Source organism: Salmo trutta, unplaced genomic scaffold (assembly GCF_901001165.1).
Source record: "Salmo trutta unplaced genomic scaffold, fSalTru1.1, whole genome shotgun sequence".
NCBI classification, from domain to species: Eukaryota; Metazoa; Chordata; class Actinopteri; order Salmoniformes; family Salmonidae; genus Salmo; species Salmo trutta.
This window is the reverse complement of record NW_021822873.1, coordinates 37,219-57,464: the sequence shown is the minus strand read 5'-3', so window position 1 is coordinate 57,464 and position 20,246 is coordinate 37,219. Positions and strand designations below refer to the sequence as shown.

Sequence of the window (20,246 nt, the reverse complement as noted above, 5' to 3'; positions counted from 1 at the left end):
TAGGAGACGGTCCTGGCGCTTGCTGGACTTTCTTGGGCGCCCTGAAGCCTTCTTCACAACAATTGAACCGCTCTCCTTGAAGTTCTTGAGGATCCGATAAATGGTTGATTTAGATGCAATCTTACTGGCCGCAATATCCTTGCCTGTGAAGCCCTTTTTGTGCAAAGCAATGATGTTTCCTTGCAGGTAACCATGGTTGACAGAGGAAGAACAATGATTCCAAGCACCACCCTCCTTTTGAAGCTTCCAGTCTGTTATTCGAACTCAATCAGCATGACAGAGTGATCTCCAGCCTTGTCCTCGTCAACACTCACACCTGTGTTAACGAGAGAATCACTGACGTGTCAGCTGGTCCTTTTGTGGCAGGGCTGAAATGCAGTGGAAATGTTTTTTGGGGTATTCAGTTCATTTGCATGGCAAAGAGGGACTTTGCAATGAATTGAAATTCATCTGATCACTCTTCATAACATTCTGGAGTATATGCAAATTGCCATCATACAAACTGAGGCAGCAGACTTTGAGAAAATTAATATTTGTGTCATTCTCCAAACTTCTGGCCACGACTGTACAACTGCACTGCACACCAGAGAATAACTGGAATGTTAGAAATCAATGGGTTGGTTGTGCTTGGAATATTAACATGCTTAGCCACTGCTCTCATGTTGCGATACTATAATTAGTTTCCTTCATATTTGGAGATTACAATTATCTACAGTATGTGTCCACATCAATGTGCCTAGTTAAATAAAGGTTAAAAAAATTATAATATGCCTTTGATATTTAAATGGTTGCACTGGAACTTTATGACCTTTTTTAAGTAATGAATTATGATTAGCTTCAATGCAAGCTGTCATAAATCTTACATTTAGCCTACTGTAGGTCAGATAATTCACCTCTTATTTGGTTTATAAGTGAAGATCAACAGTACTTAATATAGTGTTATTTTTCTCCCACTTCTGTTGTAATACTGTTCCCACTAAGCCCCGGTGTTGACAGGATAGTTGAGTGAGGCTGGTTCTAGCCCCAGAGGGGAGCCTGATGGTGAGCTAACGGCATGTGAGGCATGGCTCTCTGCACAGAGCTCTGGTTCTCCCCCGTAGAGAGAGATATTACAGCAGTCAGTTCAGCTGGGCTCTGCTCTGTAAACCTCCTAGGTATGGAGCGAACACAGACCTCTAACTGCACTGGGGCTGCTGCCAAACACACACACACACACACACACACACACACACACACACACACACACACACACACACACACACACACACACTTCTCTGTATGATTCTGCCTGACAGGGCTTATCAGAGCTCAATATTACTTAATACTTTCAGCTGGCGAGAGAACAAGGTAAGCGGAGTTACAATTTTCAGTTGTCTGTTTGGTTGGAATAGTGAGTACAGTGTGCGTCTGCATGTGCTGGAGTGGACTGATTTCTCTCTACATGCTTTAGTTCTGTAATCATTCCATGATCTCTCCTCTTTTAGCTGTAGAAGTTACAGTATAATGAAGCTTTGGTACCCATCTCAGCATTACTATGTACTACAGTAGAGACAGAAAGGTACAGTATGAGAAGAAATAGCAGACTCTTATCTGAGAGAAGAGAGCAGAAAAACAGACAGGAAAAATAAAAGATTTTGAGAAAGTGACTTTGAGCTGCTAAAGTGCAGTTGGTTGGTTTGTAGCATGTTGGTCCTCACCACTCAGGCTGGGACTGATTGGTTGGTCCTCACCCCTCAGGCTGGGACTGATTGGTTGGTCCTCACCCCTCAGGCTGGGACTGATTGGTTGGTCCTCACCCCTCAGGCTGGGACTGATTGGTTGGTCCTCCCCCCTCAGGCTGGGACTGATTGGTTGGTCCTCACCCCTCAGGCTGGGACTGATGGTAAGAAGGACTGTAGAGTCCCATTAGGGGCCCAACAGGGACCAGAGAGGGGTCTGAAGAGGCTGACTTCAGCCTCAGAGGGCAAATCTAAAATGTTACCCTATTCCCCATGTAGTGCACTATGTTTGACCAGAGCCCACCATGCTAAAATTGGCAAGGGGCATCATTATGATTCTCTGTATGAAATCTGTTTTCGTAGTTTGAGGCAACATCAGATAACCAAAGATGGGAAATGTGTTTGGGTTGGGGCTCTGGTCAGAAGTAGTCCACTACATAGGAGATAGGGTGTCATTATGTCAGCCAGTCATAGTCCCCTGGTTTCTTGTCAGGGCTCCAAGCTGCAGACTCTGAGGTTTGCAGGCTCTAAGGTCTGCAGACGGTAGTACAGTCCAATGTGTGTGGAACTGGGTAGGATCACAGTGGGAGGGGCTTAATACCAGTGCTGGGCTACATTCGCTGTCTCCCCCTGCCCTGAGAGAGAGAGGGAGGGATGGATGGAGGGAGAGAGGGAGGGAGAGAGGGAGGGGTCATGGAGGAGAAGGCGGACGCAGGCTCTTGCACTTCATGTCGTCCAGACCCTTCCAGTACTTGTAGTTCTCTGACAGGTGCTCCATGAGGCCAGGTAGATTGGCGAAGGCTGGGGGACAGAGGAGAGTGTGAGGTTAACACACATCTGCATGCACACAAACACATGAGCCTGCGGTAGTTTCCACACAAGGAAATGACAGCTAGGGCAATTAGGTCTCAAGCAGTTTGTGTTTGTGTGGGTGTTGTTTACTTCCTAGTTGCCCCTCTGTCTGAGCCTGACCTGGCAACCACCCGACAACAACCCAGCCCTGACCCTGGCGAATTAAAACCTGCTGTGTGAGTGTGTTTGTGCGTTATGCTTGTGTGTGTGTCTCTTTGTGCTTCTGTGTGCACTTTTGCATCTGTATGTGTGTGCTGTTGTGTGTGTGCTAGTGTGTGTGTGTACAGTAGGTTCTGCTTCAGTGCATCTTGACTTAACCCCTCCGGCCCCCCGGATACCCACCCCTGCCCCTCCACCCTTTCCCAGTGGCCTCTGGGAATTTTCCGTGACATCACCAGCTTTGTTCACTGTAAACACATGTATTCTCTTCTCTGGGGGGGGGTAACCCCAAGCAACACCCCAGAGGTCAGGGTTCATTTCATGGCAACGGGGAGATGGGAGTTATTATATCCTGTTCTCCCTCGTCCCTCCCTCCCTCCTCTTTGCCCCTTTGTCTGGCTCCCATCCCCTCCCTCCCTCCCCCTTTCTCCTCTTCACCCATTCGTTTGGCTCCCCCCCCCTTCTCCTCTTCACCCCTTCGTTTGGCCCCATCCCCTCCCTCCCTCCCCCTTTCTCCTCTTCACCCCTTCGTTTGGCCCCATCCCCTCCCTCCCTCCCCCTTTCTCCTCTTCACCCCTTCGTCTGGCTCCCATCCCCTCCCTCCCTCCCCCTTTCTCCTCTTCACCCCTTCGTCTGGCTCCCATCCCCCCCCCCCCCCCCCCCTTTCTCCTCTTCACCCCTTCGTCTGGCTCCCATCCCCTCCCTCCCCCTTTCTCCTCTTCACCCCTTCGTCTGGCTCCCATCCCCTCCCTCCCTCCCCCTTTCTCCTCTTCACCCCTTCGTCTGGCTCCCATCCCCTCCCTCCCTCCCCCTTTCTCCTCTTCACCCCTTCGTCTGGCTCCCATCCCCTCCCTCCCTCCCCCTTTCTCCTCTTCACCCCTTCGTTTGGCTCCCATCCCCTCCCTCCCTCCCCCTTTCTCCTCTTCACCCCTTCGTTTGGCTCCCCCCCCCCTTCTCCTCTTCACCCCTTCGTCTGGCTCCCATCCCCTCCCTCCCTCCCCCTTTCTCCTCTTCACCCCTTCGTCTGGCTCCCATCCCCTCCCTCCCTCCCCCTTTCTCCTCTTCACCCCTTTGTTTGGCTCCCATCCCCTTCTCCCTCCCTCTCTATTTCCTCTGGGCTACTGTGCTCTACTGTGACGGGAAAAGGGAGGCTCTACCTCTTTTACAGGGATGGAGGAAGTAGAAGAGAGGAGGAGAGGCCTGGGTAAGTTGGGATCCGTGTTCCCTCCCAGTGGATCCCCTGTGCCCTTCTAACCTCGGCACCGTGTGTGTTCTTACCATCCCAGGCGTCAAACATGTCTGTGATGAAGTAGTCTATGAAGGAGATCTGAGACTTGGGGATACTGCAGGTGTTCCTGTCAAATACAGGCATGACCACTGGTAGAGCCTCTCTCTTCTCCTCGTCAGTCTGAAACACACATAGATTCACACAGGTTAACACACACACACACACACACAGGTTAACACACACACACACACAGGTTAACACACACACACACACACAGATTCACACACAGGTTAACCGACCCCCCCACACACTATAGTATTTACAATATGTACATACTCACAACACACATGCATTTCCTGGATGGCAAAAGGTAGTGCCACAAGGTCAGACAGAGAGGAAGACAAAAAGAGAGAGAGAGAGAGAGAGAGAGAGAGAGAGAGAGAGAGAGAGAGAGAGAGAGAGAGAGAGAGAGAGAAGGGAGGGAGGGGGCAGATTTATAGGTGCACACGGATACACTACATGACCAAAGGTTTGTGGACACCTGCTCGTCAAACTACTCATTCCAAAATCATGGGCATTAATATGGAGTTGGTCACCCCTTTGCTGCTATAACAGCCTCCACTCTTCTGGGAAGGCTTTCCACTAGACGTTGGAACATTGCTGCGGGGACTTCCATTCAGCTTCAAGAACATCAGTGAGATCGGGCAATTAGGCCTGGCTTGCAGTCTACGTTCCAATTCATCCCAAAGGTGTTCAATGGGGTTGAGGTCAGGGCTCTGTGCAGGGCAGTCAAGTTCTTCCACACTTATCTCGACAAACCATTTCTGTATGGACCTTGCTATGTGCACAGGGGCATTGTCATGCTGAAACAGGAAAGGGCCTTCCCCAAACTGTTGCCACAAAGTTGGAAGCACAGAATCGTTTAGAATGTCATTGTATGCTGTAGCGTTAAGATTTCCCTTCACTGGAACTCAGGGGCCCGAACCATGAAAAACAGCCTCAAACCATTATTCCTCCTCCACCAAACTTTACAGTTGGCCCTATGCATTTGGGCAGGCAGTGTTCTCCTGGCATCCGCCAAACCCAGATTCATCCGTCAGACTGCCAGATGGTGAAGCGTAATTCCTCACTCCAGAGAACGTGTTTCTACTGCTCCAGAGTCCAATGGTGGCGAGCTTTACACCACTCCAGCCAGCGCTTGGCATGAAGCTCCCGACGAACAGTTATTTTGCTTACATTGTTTCCAGAGGCAGTTTGGAACTCGATAGTGAGTGTTGCAACTGAGGACAGACAATTTTTATGCGCTATATATTTCATTTCTTGGCGGTCCCGTTCTGTGAGCTTGTGTGGCCTACCACTTTGTGGCTGAGCCGTTGTTGCTCCAAGACGTTTCCAATTCACAATAACAGCACTTACAGTTGACCGGAGCAGCTCTAGCAGGGCAGAAATTTGACAAACTGACTTGTTGGAAAGGTGGCATCCTATGATGGTGCCACGTTGAAAGTCACTGAGCTCTTCAGTAAGGCCATTCTACTGCAAATGTTTCTCTACGGAGATTGCATGGCTGTGTGCTCAATTTTATACACCTTTCAGCCGAATTCACTAATGTGAAGGGGTGTCTACATACTTTTGTACATATATTGTAGCTGAGTAGGCAGTTGTTAAGGTCAGGATTGCCAGCTGCCAACTCCTATAGCACCAGAACAGTCTGAGCAGCAATGACACACTCCCCATTCCTCATTCTAACCCCTCGCTGTCCCCTTCCCCCTCTCCGTTCCTTTACCTTCTGCCCTGTTACCCTTTAATCCCACATTTAACCTCCAGCAGCCCTCTCTTCCTCCTTCCATCCCTGTCAGCCCGCTCACCTGGGAAAAGTACTCCTCAGAGATGCGTCCGGCCCATTCTATGCAGAGCTCCAGAGGTCTACAGGGGTTGGCCACATCAGCACACTTTATCATCATCCTCTTAATCAGCAGCCGGTTCTCTGGGCTGTTCCTGATGCTGGCTGGACCCTCGCTGTCACTGCCTTCACTCTGTTACAGAGAAACACACACACACAAGGTCAAAGACACACACACACACGTTTCGATGCATCAGTCAGAAACACACACACACACACACACACACACACACACACACACACACACACACACACACCACACACACACACACACACACACACACACACACACACACACACACACACACACACTATGGTATACATCAGTAAAGGCTGGTGGGAGGAACTATAGGAGGACGGGCTCATTGTAATGAATGGAACGGAGTCAAACGTGGTTTCCATAAGTTATACATAACGTTGGCCTGCCCCTTCAACTAGCTCCTCTCACAGATTATTTAGTTGCTTTGTGATATTATTTTAGTAGAAGTAGGGTTGAGATAGAATCAGGCTAGACAGGCTGCTGCCCACGAGGCCAATGTCAAAATATTTAGCCTTTTATTCCTATTTTCTCATTAATGCTCATTGAATATACTGTATTTAGGAACTAAAACTGTTTCTATCTATTCTGTTCCCACTCAATTGGCTAATGTTAACAACCATCTTTATTATGTAATAATAAACTACACATGCACATGGACGCTAGCACAAACACACAAACACATACACAGACAAGGGACTGTGTCTTACATTTGAACTGGGCTCCTCGATGGCAGCCATTGGTTTGTTGATGCTGTTGGCAAACTTGTTGACGTGTTCAAAATGACGGGTCATCTCTGTAGCCAGCACCATGTCTATGATTGCCTGCCTCAACGTCCTAAACTGAGTCCTAATATAAACACACAGAGAGGAACTTACAGGACCAGGATAGTCAACTGTTCTCACTGTTTTCCAAGAGGTTGTAGGTCCATAAAAACCTAGAAGTTAATCACATCACATGATATGTTCCAGGGTAATAACCCAACATGCTCCATATCTGTCGCCAGTGGTTATGTGGTCTCTCTGACGGCTTAGAGTAAGGCATGTCAATTCATTATCTTAACAAGCACTTAGCCTGGTCCCAGATCGGTCTGTGCACAAACAGACCTGGGACCAGGCTAGCAAGCACTCAAAGCTCCAGGTGGAAACCATTATTTTCTCTCCTAGACTCTCTCCTGACTGTACCTGTCGATGTTTTTGAAGATGTTGCTCTTGATATCCCTGACGGTGAGTTGGAAGGCGAGGGCGGCATGGTGACTCTCCAACACTGCAGTGTCGTTATACAGGATGGCCAGCTCACTTCCTGCATTACACAGGAAGCTGTTGGTCCTCCCTGGGTGGTCCACATCATGGACCGTCGCCGCGATCAACGCAGCCACCTCGTCCAGCTGGTCCAGACTGCCCTGAGAACACATGACACAACCAGGAAGTAGTGTTAGTAAACTAAAACTCCCATGAGCCCCGGGAGACATATAGCAATCAGGAAGTGACATCAGTGTCAAACTTCCACAGAAGCACAGATAATAGAAAAAATGTAGTAGGGAGCTCAGTTTCCTACGACTTTTACAATCTACAGTTTCTCTTAATAGAAAATCATGTCTGCTAAATTACGTAAATGTGCATAAAATATAAATACTGCCTAGTCTCTCTCAGCATAACCTCATAGTCAACAAATGAATAATACCAAATAATGCACGCCATGCAAACTAATAATAATCACTAGCAAATGTTCACTTTATGACAAGGAGAGGAGATATTTATTGGAGGGGAGAAGCAGGGAGAAAAGAGAGGGAAAGTATGAGGATCTCAATGCCCTCAAGGCAAAACACTTATTGACTGAGTCAAATATGAGAACAAGACCGAAGCTATAAAAATATCCCCATTCCAACTCTCACTGGTCACTGACATACATTCACCTCCTGCAAAGCAAAGAAAACTGATACTCTACTCTACTCTACTCTACTCACGCACGCACTATTGAAAACACTTCGCAGTGAATTACGTAGTAGATCAACTTATCAATCAATCAGCACATTGATATGGCAGGCGAAATATTGTAATTTAGTAATTTAATTTGTGTTCATAAGTGGTGTACGCATATCCAACAACTGTCCAACCAGAAGGTCTTCTTCGGGTTGGTGTGGGGTTGTGGTAGGAGTTGTGTGTGTGTATGCTGGTATGTGTGTTTGGTATACCTTGACCTTCTCCTTGCGTAGGAAGTAGGCAGTAGCGTGGAGGACGTCGGCGGCGTGGGTGGAGTTGTGGTAGGAGTTGGAGGCGTGGTAGTTAGCCTCTATGACCTGCAGCCAGCAGCGTAGCGTAGCCTCACTGCAGCTTAGGAACTCACACACACTGAAGCGAGAAAAGATCTTCAAGCCCAGGTATGTCAGAGGTCTGTTGGGATGACAGAGAGAGGACAGGGAGGTAGATGAGTGATAGAGGGAGGATGTTCTTTCCCTTCTGTATTGGTGTACACTTAATACACCAAACATTAGGAACACCTTCCTAATATTGAGTTGCAGCCTCTCTTTTGCCCCCAGAACAGTCTTAGTTCGTCGTGACTCAACAAGGTGTCAAAAGTGTTCCACAGGGATGTTGGCCCATGTTGACTCAATGCTTCCCACAGTTGTGTCAAGTTGGCTGGATGTCCTTTGGGTGGTGGACCATTTTTGATATAGATGGGAAACTGTTGAGCGTGAAAAACTCCAGCAGCGCTGCAGTTCTTGACACAAAATGGCACTTACCACCATACCCTGTTCAAAGGCTTAAATCTTTTGTCTTGCCCATTCACCCTCTGAATGGAACACATACACAATCCATGTCTCAATTGTCTCAAGACTTAAAAATCCTTCTTTAACCTGTCTCCTCCCCTTCATCTACACTGATTGAAGTGGATTTAACAGGTGACATCCATAAGGGATCATAGCATTCATCTGGTCAGTGTATGTCATTGAAAGAGCAGGTGTTCATAATGTTTTGTATACTGAGTGTATTGTAACCTCTATCTTCACTTTCCCTTAAACCCCTAACAACGTATCCCTCTCTTACTCATCACCACTTCCCTCAACTGTCCATCTCCTGTCCCCTCTCTCTTTCCTTCTCTCCCTCTCCTCCCTCTCCCTCCATACTTCAGGTGGCAGCCTCCAGCTCCTGTCCTCTCGCTCTCTCCGCCCCCCTCTCCCTCCATACCTCTTACAGGTGGCAGCCTCCAGCTCCTGTCCTCTCCCTCTCTCCGCCCCCCTCTCCCTCTCCCTCCATACCTCTTACAGGTGGCAGCCTCCAGCTCCTGTCCTCTCGTTCTCTCCGCCCCCCTCTCCCTCTCCCTCCATACCTCTTACAGGTGGCAGCCTCCAGCTCCTGTCCTCTCGCTCTCTCCGCCCCCCTCTCCCTCTCCCTCCATACCTCTTACAGGTGGCAGCCTCCAGCTCCTGTCCTCTCGCTCTCTCCGCCCCCCTCTCCCTCTCCCTCCATACCTCTTACAGGTGGCAGCCTCCAGCTCCTGTCCTCTCGCTCTCTCCGCCCCCCTCTCCCTCTCCCTCCATACCTCTTACAGGTGGCAGCCTCCAGCTCTAGGATATTAAAGTCCCATTGGTCCTCGTCGTCCAGCATCTCAGCGATGACCGGAGGGATGTCATTCAGCGTTACTGGGATGGCCAGCTGACTCATATCTGGAGACGCACAAACACACACAGATTGAAAAAACAGCTAGCTGGAGCTTGTTTGGGAAGTTGACTGGATATGCCCTCACCTGCTAGTAACTTCTAGAGATTCACTAAGATCTGCCCACTATAGTGTTGTTCTGTAAGAACGTGATCTTAAGGCCCATAACTGTGCTCTTGTTTGTCACCACACACACAAACGCGGACACAGCTGTTTCCATTTGAAGTGGTTTTATGTGTGTTTATATTTGCTGGACACATATACTTCAGTTAGGAACAACATGTGAAAGTCCATACACTTCAAATCAAATCAAATTGTATTTGTCACATGCGCCGAATACAACAGGTGTAGTAGACCTTACCGTAAAATGCTGAATACAACAGGTGTAGTAGACCTTACCGTAAAATGCTTACTTACAAGCCCTTAACCAACAATGCATTTCAATAAATAGAGTTAAGAAAAGTGACTATGCATAGATATTAAACAGCGAGTAGCAGCAGTGTAAAAATACACTTCAGTAAGGAACAGCATGTGAAAGTCCCTACACTTCAGTTAGGAACAGCATGTGAAAGTCTATACACTTCAGTAAGGAACAGCATGTGAAAGTCCCTACACTTGAGTAAGGAACAGCATGTGAAAGTCCCTACACTTCAGTAAGGAACAGCATGTGAAAGTCTATACACTTCAGTTAGGAACAGCATGTGAAAGTCCCTACACTTCAGTAAGGAACAGCATGTGAAAGTCTATACACTTCAGTTAGGAACAGCATGTGAAAGTCCCTACACTTCAGTTAGGAACAGCATGTGAAAGTCCCTACACTTCAGTAAGGAACAGCAAGTGAAAGTCTATACACTTCAGTTAGGAACAGCATGTGAAAGTCCCTACACTTCAGTAAGGAACAGCATGTGAAAGTCTATACACTTCAGTTAGGAACAGCATGTGAAAGTCCCTACACTTCAGTTAGGAACAGCATGTGAAAGTCTATACACTTCAGTAAGGAATAGCATGTGAAAGTCCCTACACTTCAGTTAGGAACAGAATGTGAAAGTCCCTACACTTCAGTTAGGAACAGCATGTGAAAGTCTATACACTTCAGTTAGGAACAGCATGTGAAAGTCCCTACACTTCAGTTAGGAACAGCATGTGAAAGTCCCTACACTTCAGTTAGGAACAGCATGTGAAAGTCTATACACTTCAGTAAGGAATAGCATGTGAAAGTCCCTACACTTCAGTTAAGAACAGAATGTGAAAGTCCCTACACTTCAGTTAGGAACAGCATGTGAAAGTATATACACTTCAGTTAGGAACAGCATGTGAAAGTCTATACACTTCAGTAAGGAACAGCATGTGAAAGTCCCTACACTTCAGTTAGGAACAGCATGTGAACATCTATACACTTCAGTAAGGAACAGCATGTGAAAGTCCCTACACTTCAGTAAGGAACAGCATGTGAAAGTCCCTACACTTCAGTTAAGAACAGCATGTGAAAGTCCCTACACTTCAGTTAGAAACAGCATGTGAAAGTCTATACACTTCAGTAAGGAACAGCATGTGAAAGTCCCTACACTTCAGTAAGGAACAGCATGTGAAAGTCTATACACTTCAGTAAGGAACAGCATGTGAAAGTCCCTACACTTCAGTTAGGAACAGCATGTGAAAGTCTATACACTTCAGTAAGGAACAGCATGTGAAAGTCTATACACTTCAGTTAGAAACAGCATGTGAAAGTCCCTACACTTCAGTAAGGAACAGCATGTGAAAGTTCCTACACTTCAGTTAGGAACAGCATGTGAAAGTCTACACACTTCAGTTAGGAACAGCATGTGAAAGTCTATACACTTCAGTTAGGAACAGCATGTGAAAGTCCCTACATTTCAGTAAGGAACAGCATGTGAAAGTCTATACACTTCAGTTAGGAACAGCATGTGAAAGTCTATACACTTCAGTTAGGAACAGCATGTGAAAGTCCCTACACTTCAGTTAGGAACAGCATGTGAAAGTCCCTACACTTCAGTAAGGAACAGCAAGTGAAAGTCTATACACTTCAGTTAGGAACAGCATGTGAAAGTCCCTACACTTCAGTAAGGAACAGCATGTGAAAATCTATACACTTCAGTTAGGAACAGCATGTGAAAGTCCCTACACTTCAGTTAGGAACAGCATGTGAAAGTCCCTACACTTCAGTAAGGAACAGCATGTGAAAGTCTATACACTTCAGTAAGGAACAGCATGTGAAAGTCCCTACACTTCAGTAAGGAACAGCATGTGAAAGTACCAACACTTCAGTTAGGAACAGCATGTGAAAGTCTATACACTTCAGTTAGGAACAGCATGTGAAAGTCCCTACACTTCAGTAAGGAACAGCATGTGAAAGTCCCTACACTTCAGTAAGGAACAGCATGTGAAAGTCCCTACACTTCAGTAAGGAACAGCATGTGAAAGTCCCTACACTTCAGTAAGGAACAGCATGTGAAAGTCCCTACACTTCAGTTAGGAACAGCATGTGAAAGTCCCTACACTTCAGTTAGGAACAGCATGTGAAAGTCCCTACACTTCAGTAAGGATCAGCATGTGAAAGTCCCTACACTTCAGTAAGGAACAGCATGTGAAAGTCCCTACACTTCAGTAAGGAACAGCATGTGAAAGTCCCTACACTTCAGTTAGGAACAGCATGTGAAAGTCCCTACACTTCAGTTAGGAACAGCATGTGAAAGTCCCTACACTTCAGTAAGGAACAGCATGTGAAAGTCCCTACACTTCAGTTAGGAACAGCATGTGAAAGTCTATACACTTCAGTTAGGAACAGCATGTGAAAGTCCCTACACTTCAGTAAGGAACAGCATGTGAAAGTCTATACACTTCAGTAAGGAACAGCATGTGAAAGTCTATACACTTCAGTAAGGAACAGCATGTGAAAGTCCCTACACTTCAGTAAGGAACAGCATGTGAAAGTCTAAACACTTCAGTAAGGAACAGCATGTGAAAGTCCCTACACTTCAGTTAGGAACAGCATGTGAAAGTCCCTACACTTCAGTAAGGAACAGCATGTGAAAGTCCCTACACTTCAGTAAGGAACAGCATGTGAAAGTCCCTACACTTCAGTAAGGAACAGCATGTGAAAGTCTATACACTTCAGTAAGGAACAGCATGTGAAAGTCCCTACACTTCAGTTAGGAACAGCATGTGAAAGTCCCTACACTTCAGTAAGGAACAGCATGTGAAAGTCTATACACTTCAGTAAGGAACAGCATGTGAAAGTCCCTACACTTCAGTTAGGAACAGCATGTGAAAGTCCCTACACTTCAGTTAGGAACAGCATGTGAAAGTCCCTACACTTCAGTAAGGAACAGCATGTGAAAGTCCCTACACTTCAGTAAGGAACAGCATGTGAAAGTCTATACACTTCAGTAAGGAACAACATGTGAAAGTCCCTACACTTCAGTAAGGAACAGCATGTGAAAGTCTATACACTTCAGTAAGGAACAGCATGTGAAAGTCCCTACACTTCAGTAAGGAACAGCATGTGAAAGTCCCTACACTTCAGTAAGGAACAGCATGTGAAAGTCTAAACACTTCAGTAAGGAACAGCATGTGAAAGTCCCTACACTTCAGTAAGGAACAGCATGTGAAAGTCCCTACACTTCAGGTAGGAACAGCATGTGATGGTCCCTACTCTTCAGTAAGGAACAGCATGTGAAAGTCTATACACTTCAGTAAGGAACAGCATGTGAAAGTCCCTACACTTCAGTAAGGAACAGCATGTGAAAGTCTATACACTTCAGTAAGGAACAGCATGTGAAAGTCCCTACACTTCAGTTAGGAACAGCATGTGAAAGTCCCTACACTTCTGTAAGGAACAGCATGTGAAAGTCTATACACTTCAGTAAGGAACAGCATGTGAAAGTCCCTACACTTCAGTAAGGAACAGCATGTGAAAGTCTATACACTTCAGTAAGGAACAGCATGTGAAAGTCCCTACACTTCAGTAAGGAACAGCATGTGAAAGTCTATACACTTCAGTTAGGAACAGCATGTGAAAGTCTATACACTTCAGTAAGGAACAGCATGTGAAAGTCTACACACTTCAGTAAGGAACAGCATGTGAAAGTCCCTACACTTCAGTAAGGAACAGCATGTGAAAGTCCCTACACTTCAGTTAGGAACAGCATGTGAAAGTCCCTACACTTCAGTTAGGAACAGCATGTGAAAGTCCCTACACTTCAGTAAGGAACAGCATGTGCAAGTCCCTACACTTCAGTAAGGAACAGCATGTGAAAGTCCCTACACTTCAGTAAGGAACAGCATGTGAAAGTCTATACACTTCAGTAAGGAACAGCATGTGAAAGTCCCTACACTTCAGTAAGGAACAGCATGTGAAAGTCTATACACTTCAGTAAGGAACAGCATGTGAAAGTCCCTACACTTCAGTAAGGAACAGCATGTGAAAGTCTATACACTTCAGTAAGGAACAGCATGTGAAAGTACCTACACTTCAGTAAGGAATAGCATGTGAAAGTCCCTACACTTCAGTAAGGAACAGCATGTGAAAGTCTATACACTTCAGTAAGGAACAACATGTGAAAGTCCCTACACTTCAGTAAGGAACAGCACGTGAAAGTCTATACACTTCAGTAAGGAACAGCATGTGAAAGTCCCTACACTTCAGTAAGGAACAGCATGTGAAAGTCCCTACACTTCAGTAAGGAACAGCATGTGAAAGTCCCTACACTTCAGTTAGGAACAGCATGTGAAAGTCCCTACACTTCAGTAAGGAACAGCATGTGAAAGTCCCTACACTTCAGTTAGGAACAGCATGTGAAAGTCCCTACACTTCAGTAAGGAACAGCATGTGAAAGTCTATACACTTCAGTTAGAAACAGCATGTGAAAGTCCCTACACTTCAGTTAGGAACAGCATGTGAAAGTCCCTACACTTCAGTAAGGAACAGCATGTGAAAGTCTATACACTTCAGTAAGGAACAGCATGTGAAAGTCCCTACACTTCTGTAAGGAACAGCATGTGAAAGTCTATACACTTCAGTAAGGAACAGCATGTGAAAGTCTACACACTTCAGTAAGGAACAGCATGTGAAAGTCCCTACACTTCAGTAAGGAACAGCATGTGAAAGTCCCTACACTTCAGTTAGGAACAGCATGTGAAAGTCCCTACACTTCAGTTAGGAACAGCATGTGAAAGTCCCTACACTTCAGTAAGGAACAGCATGTGCAAGTCCCTACACTTCAGTAAGGAACAGCATGTGAAAGTCCCTACACTTCAGTAAGGAACAGCATGTGAAAGTCTATACACTTCAGTAAGGAACAGCATGTGAAAGTCCCTACACTTCAGTAAGGAACAGCATGTGAAAGTCCCTACACTTCAGTTAGGAACAGCATGTGAAAGTCCCTACACTTCAGTAAGGAACAGCATGTGAAAGTCTATACACTTCAGTAAGGAACAGCATGTGAAAGTCCCTACACTTCAGTTAGGAACAGCATGTGAAAGTCCCTACACTTCAGTTAGAAACAGCATGTGAAAGTCCCTACACTTCAGTAAGGAACAGCATGTGAAAGTCTGTCAGCAACACTACTATTTGCTTCTTTCCTTGCGACTGCAAACACACACTAACTAAAGGTGAGGGGAGGGCTGAAAGGGCCAGCCTTGATCCATTCAACGATTGCATTTGGGACACTTGAAAGCACAACGCAACAACAACGATTTCCAATGTAGTCCTCATCTGTGTCCCTAAATTACCTAGCAACGCGGTCCTTATGATAGAGGGTGAGATACATAGAGATCATATTAAATTACTTCTAATTCCTAATTCTATGGTCAGAGAAGGTAAGGTAGCTTGACAAGTGGGTTCAGAATCCTGTTCACCTAAACTCACTTCAGGCTCAGCCTCTCAGGTCTACTAAAAAAACCACATGCTGCTTCCTACAGACGATCAGGAGAGTGAGCTGTTAGTCTACACCTGTTGTTTACGAAGCATGTAACAAATACAATTAGATTTGAGAGGGCTGCACTGAGGACAATGTATTCAGCACTTCTCAGCAGTACCCTTCCACTTCTCAGAAAGAAGAAGTACATCCATTACTTCTGTATACAGTTTGTTATTAACTACATGTCAATATCATGTCATTACCGCCCAGAACATCCTCTCATTTATCTCTCTCTGTTTCGTCCATGATTCATCATGACTAGAACAATATAAGGGGATCACGCAATGACTGCCGATGACTGCCAATGACTGCCAATGACTGCCGATGACTGCCAATGACTGCCGATGGATGCACTTGTAGACTCCAACTGATGAAATGATCTGAGACATTTTCTAGTACTCTTCAGACAGACAGAGGTCCATACATGAAAAGTAATGGTTTCATCAAAACTCCATAAAGCCCCCAATTATGTGTAATGCGAATGAGTGCTTTAAGCTCCCAGTGTAATTTAATTAGATGAAATATTACACAAATATACCCCTAAAACGTGCTATAACACAATTGAAAACATAATTAAACTCAGTTTGTGTTGTAATTAGGATCATGTGACCTAATTAGTGTAAATTCTAGGGCCCTGTAACGCCCTGGCCATAGAGAGGGGTTTTTGTTCTTTATTTTGGTTAGGCCAGGGTGTTACATTGGGTGGGCGTTCTATGTTAATTTTTCTATGTTTTTGTATTTCTTTGTTTTGGGCCGTGTGTGTGGCTCCCAATCAGGCACAGCTGTAGTTCGTTGTTGCTGATTGGGAGTCACACATAAGTAGCCTGTTTTTCCTTTGGGTTTTTGTGGGTGATTGTTTCTGTTTAGAGTTTTTCCTGAAAGGACTGTTTGGCTGTCGTTTTTGTTTATTTTTGTAAAGTGTTCTCTTTTCATAAAAATTCTAATGATGAACACATCCTCCGCTGCACCTTGGTCTAATTCTGACGACGGCCGTTACAGGCCCTAGTTGTAAGTAGTAGTAGTATTCTGGTAAGATAAATAAATAAAGATAATATTGATGTCATGAAACAGACTGATGCTTACTTGGAAAGGTACTTTTGGAGAAGACATACTCGTTCCCAGACAGTCTCCGTAAGCCATCCTGCAGAAGGAAAAAGACAGCAAAGCACTCTCTTCATCCATGCTGTGAAAAAAACATTTTAAAAATACCCTTTTGGTTTATCTCAAATCTGGCAAATAACAACATATTTCACATTATACAATGACATCAGCATTATAATTCATACAACGAGACTTCCCACATAACTCAGCAACTCTCTTGTTTGAGTGCTTTGAGAGAAGAGGAGAGAAGAGGAGGAGATTGGAGGGGAGAGGAGGAGAGGAGAGGGGAGAGGAGGGGTATGTGTGTGTGTGTGTGTGTGTGCATGGGTAGCCCCTCATGAGCCCCCCTATGAGGTCGTTGGTGTGTGGGTGGAGGGGAGTATCCTAAAAACTGGTTCCAGACTTTGATTAAATGGGGCCTGTGAAGGAGTGTGTGTGTGTATGTGTGTATGAGTATGTGTGTTTGTTGGGTGTGTGCGTGTATGCGTGTGTAGCCTCTGACTCACACTCATGAGCCCCCCGACGAGGTCGTTGGTGTGTGGGTCGTCTTCCTTGGAGGCCAGCTGAGGAGAGTAGAGCTCTGTGGTCCTCAGGATCTCCAGGACCCGGTCCAGCGCATCCGCTACCGAAACCGGACTGGACTCCTGGGCCGCGTTGATGATGTTGATCACCTGGAGATGGAGGAAGGCGGAGAGAGATAGAGTACACAGTTACATTCTATTTAAAGGGGGGCTGAACTCTGCGATTCCACATGTGTTTTCTGCTGCTCATTAAGAAAAAAAACGAGATTTGGGTCTTGGGGGTGTGGTTTGATGTGGGTGTGTTATGTTGTTTGTCCCCCTTGAGTCACGGTAGCAACATTTCACCCTAAAAATAGTCATAGATAAATCAAGAAATCTGTAATTAATTTGGAAGTTTTTGCTGAGGAGGTCTTAGTCACACAATTTTACTAAGGGGTTTGGGTTTGGTGCAGTATTTCTCAAGTAATATTTTTGCATTAATACTGGCAGTGCTGCAGACAGTATCGAGTCAGCTGAGCTGCTGCTATGCTCGGGACTGATTTCTGAGAACATGTCTACAACTTCAGCAAACTGTCAAACTATTGGAAATAAAACACAACCTACATTCTGTTGATTAGCGCCCAAAATCACTAGCTAGTTCCATCTCTGTTTGTCAATGAAGCTTGCTAGTAGCTAGCAGGCACATTGAGCAGCTAGGCCACCTTAGCTAAATGAGCTTAGTCACTGGCGAGTGGCAAAGTGCTTCAGTGCCATTTTGTTTGGACAACTTTCTCACTATCTATTATCAGAGTGTGCATTTGTCTGGCAATGTTCATAGTGAATCATGTTCAAAACGAGTCGCCGCTGGACACGAGGCCATTGGGTTTTCATTTTGGAACACTGTGCGCATCATATCAATTCTCATTTTGTCCAAAACAATGGCAGACTGGAGTGATCCCTATCAAACATATCGCCAAGGGGCCACTCCATAAAGGGCTTAGGGGCCAAGTGTTCTTTAAACATATCATTGGCCATGTGTTGTCTTATGCAAACAAGTCTGAGGCGCTGCGCAATGTGGACAGCATAGAAATATAATTCTATCTCTATGGTGGGCAGGTCTGTCTCACTGGCTGTATGTTCTGCCGTAGGAATAGTTAGGGCGCTATTAGCACAGCTGTTTCTCTGTGCATGACAATTATCCCTAGGCGTTACCATCCTGTGTTAGAGAGATCAAAATCCAACCCTCAAATATCCAATAGATCTAGGAACATAACAGACAGACGCACGCACGCACGCACGCACACACACACACACACACACACACACACACACACACACACACACACACACACACACACACACACACACACACACGCCTAAGGGACATGTCCCTCTTCAGACAAAAGGTGTCTTTCTTTGAGCCAGTGTCAGGGAGCTCTGCATGTGATGCCATAGAAATCCTGTCTGGGGACAAATAGATAAAGCAGCTAGTCAGAGTATAAAGGAACATCATAAAGCCAAGAATAAGACTAGACTCTGGGGAGGATTTCACTTATAGCCTTATCCCAGAACTCTCATTAGAGAATTAGATGGAAGAATGGCACTACAATCAGATTTAAGTGATAATGCCTAAGAAGCCAGTGTTTGGATGATAAATTGGCACAGTTGGCAATTGGTGGTGGTGGTGTGTGTGTGTGTGTGTGTGTGTGTGTGTGTACTGTACCTTGGTGATGGGGGCCTCTATGGTCATAGAGTGGATCCTGGCTACAGAGGAGTACCTCCGGTTCTGCAGACTGGGAGCTGGAGACAACAAGACACAGTACTGTGACATGCTCCTCTTACAGTACTGTGACATGCTCCTCTTACAGTACTGTGACATGCTCCTCTTACAGTACTGTGACATGCTCCTCTTACTGTACTGTGACATGCTCCTCTTACAGTACTGTGACATGCTCCTCTTACTGTACTGTGACATGCTCCTCTTACAGTACTGTGACATGCTCCTCTTACAGTACTGTGACATGCTCCTCTTACAGTACTGTGACATGCTCCTCTTACAGTACTGTGACATGCTCCTCTTACTGTACTGTGACATGCTCCTCTTACAGTACTGTGACATGCTCCTCTTACTGTACTGTGACATGCTCCTCTTACAGTACTGTGACATGCTCCTCTTACAGTACTGTGACATGCTCCTCTTACAGTACTGTGACATGCTCCTCTTACAGTACTGTGACATGCTCCTCTTACAGTACTGTGACATGCTCCTCTTACTGTACTGTGACATGCTCCTCTTACTGTACTGTGACATGCTCCTCTTACTGTACTGTGACATGCTCCTCTTACAGTACTGTGACATGCTCCTCTTACTGTACTGTGACATGCTCCTCTTACAGTACTGTGACATGCTCCTCTTACTGTACTGTGACATGCTCCTCTTACTGTACTGTGACATGCTCCTCTTACAGTACTGTGACATGCTCCTCTTACAGTACTGTGACATGCTCCTCTTACAGTACTGTGACATGCTCCTCTTACTGTACTGTGACATGCTCCTCTTACTGTACTGTGACATGCTCCTCTTACAGTACTGTGACATGCTCCTCTTACTGTACTGTGACATGCTCCTCTTACAGTACTGTGACATGCTCCTCTTACAGTACTGTGACATGCTCCTCTTACAGTACTGTGACATGCTCCTCTTACAGTACTGTGACATGCTCCTCTTACAGTACTGTGACATGCTCCTCTTACTGTACTGTGACATGCTCCTCTTACTGTACTGTGACATGCTCCTCTTACAGTACTGTGATCTTACTGTACTGTGACATGCTCCTCTTACTGTACTGTGACAGCTCTCTACAGTACTGTGATCTTACTGTACTGTGACATGCTCCTCTTACAGTACTGTGATCTTACTGTACTGTGACATGCTCCTCTTACAGTAAAACATGTAATTGTAGTTTAAATGAACTTAATAATGTCTAACAGATGTAACTTAACACACCACTGGGGCTGTGGTGGCAAGCTGCCCTGTACAATGATGCAATATGCATGTTCCTTATGAATGGAGAGGAGAAGGAACAGCGGAAAAGGAGGAGTAGAAAAAAGAGAAAATAACAGGAGAAAATACGGAGAAGAAGAATGAAATAG

At 45.6% G+C, this 20,246-nt stretch overlaps 1 protein-coding gene across 1 annotated transcript in view; it reads right to left on the bottom strand.

Annotated features, from left to right (window-relative positions):
• Positions 1-1,243: 1,243 nt before the first annotated feature.
• The window catches only part of LOC115186225 (high affinity cAMP-specific and IBMX-insensitive 3',5'-cyclic phosphodiesterase 8B-like), a 51,514-nt gene continuing 32,511 nt past the window's right edge, over positions 1,244-20,246 (bottom strand). Inside the window, exons 11-20 of the mRNA XM_029745900.1 lie at positions 18,817-18,939; positions 17,100-17,264; positions 16,576-16,633; positions 9,438-9,561; positions 8,089-8,287; positions 7,079-7,296; positions 6,605-6,743; positions 5,823-5,990; positions 4,008-4,137; positions 1,244-2,519 (exon numbers count right to left, since the gene is read on the bottom strand). Coding sequence (XP_029601760.1) covers positions 2,410-2,519; positions 4,008-4,137; positions 5,823-5,990; positions 6,605-6,743; positions 7,079-7,296; positions 8,089-8,287; positions 9,438-9,561; positions 16,576-16,633; positions 17,100-17,264; positions 18,817-18,939 — 1,434 coding nt within the window. The 3' untranslated portion in view covers positions 1,244-2,409. The remainder of the gene's footprint in view (positions 2,520-4,007; positions 4,138-5,822; positions 5,991-6,604; positions 6,744-7,078; positions 7,297-8,088; positions 8,288-9,437; positions 9,562-16,575; positions 16,634-17,099; positions 17,265-18,816; positions 18,940-20,246) is intronic.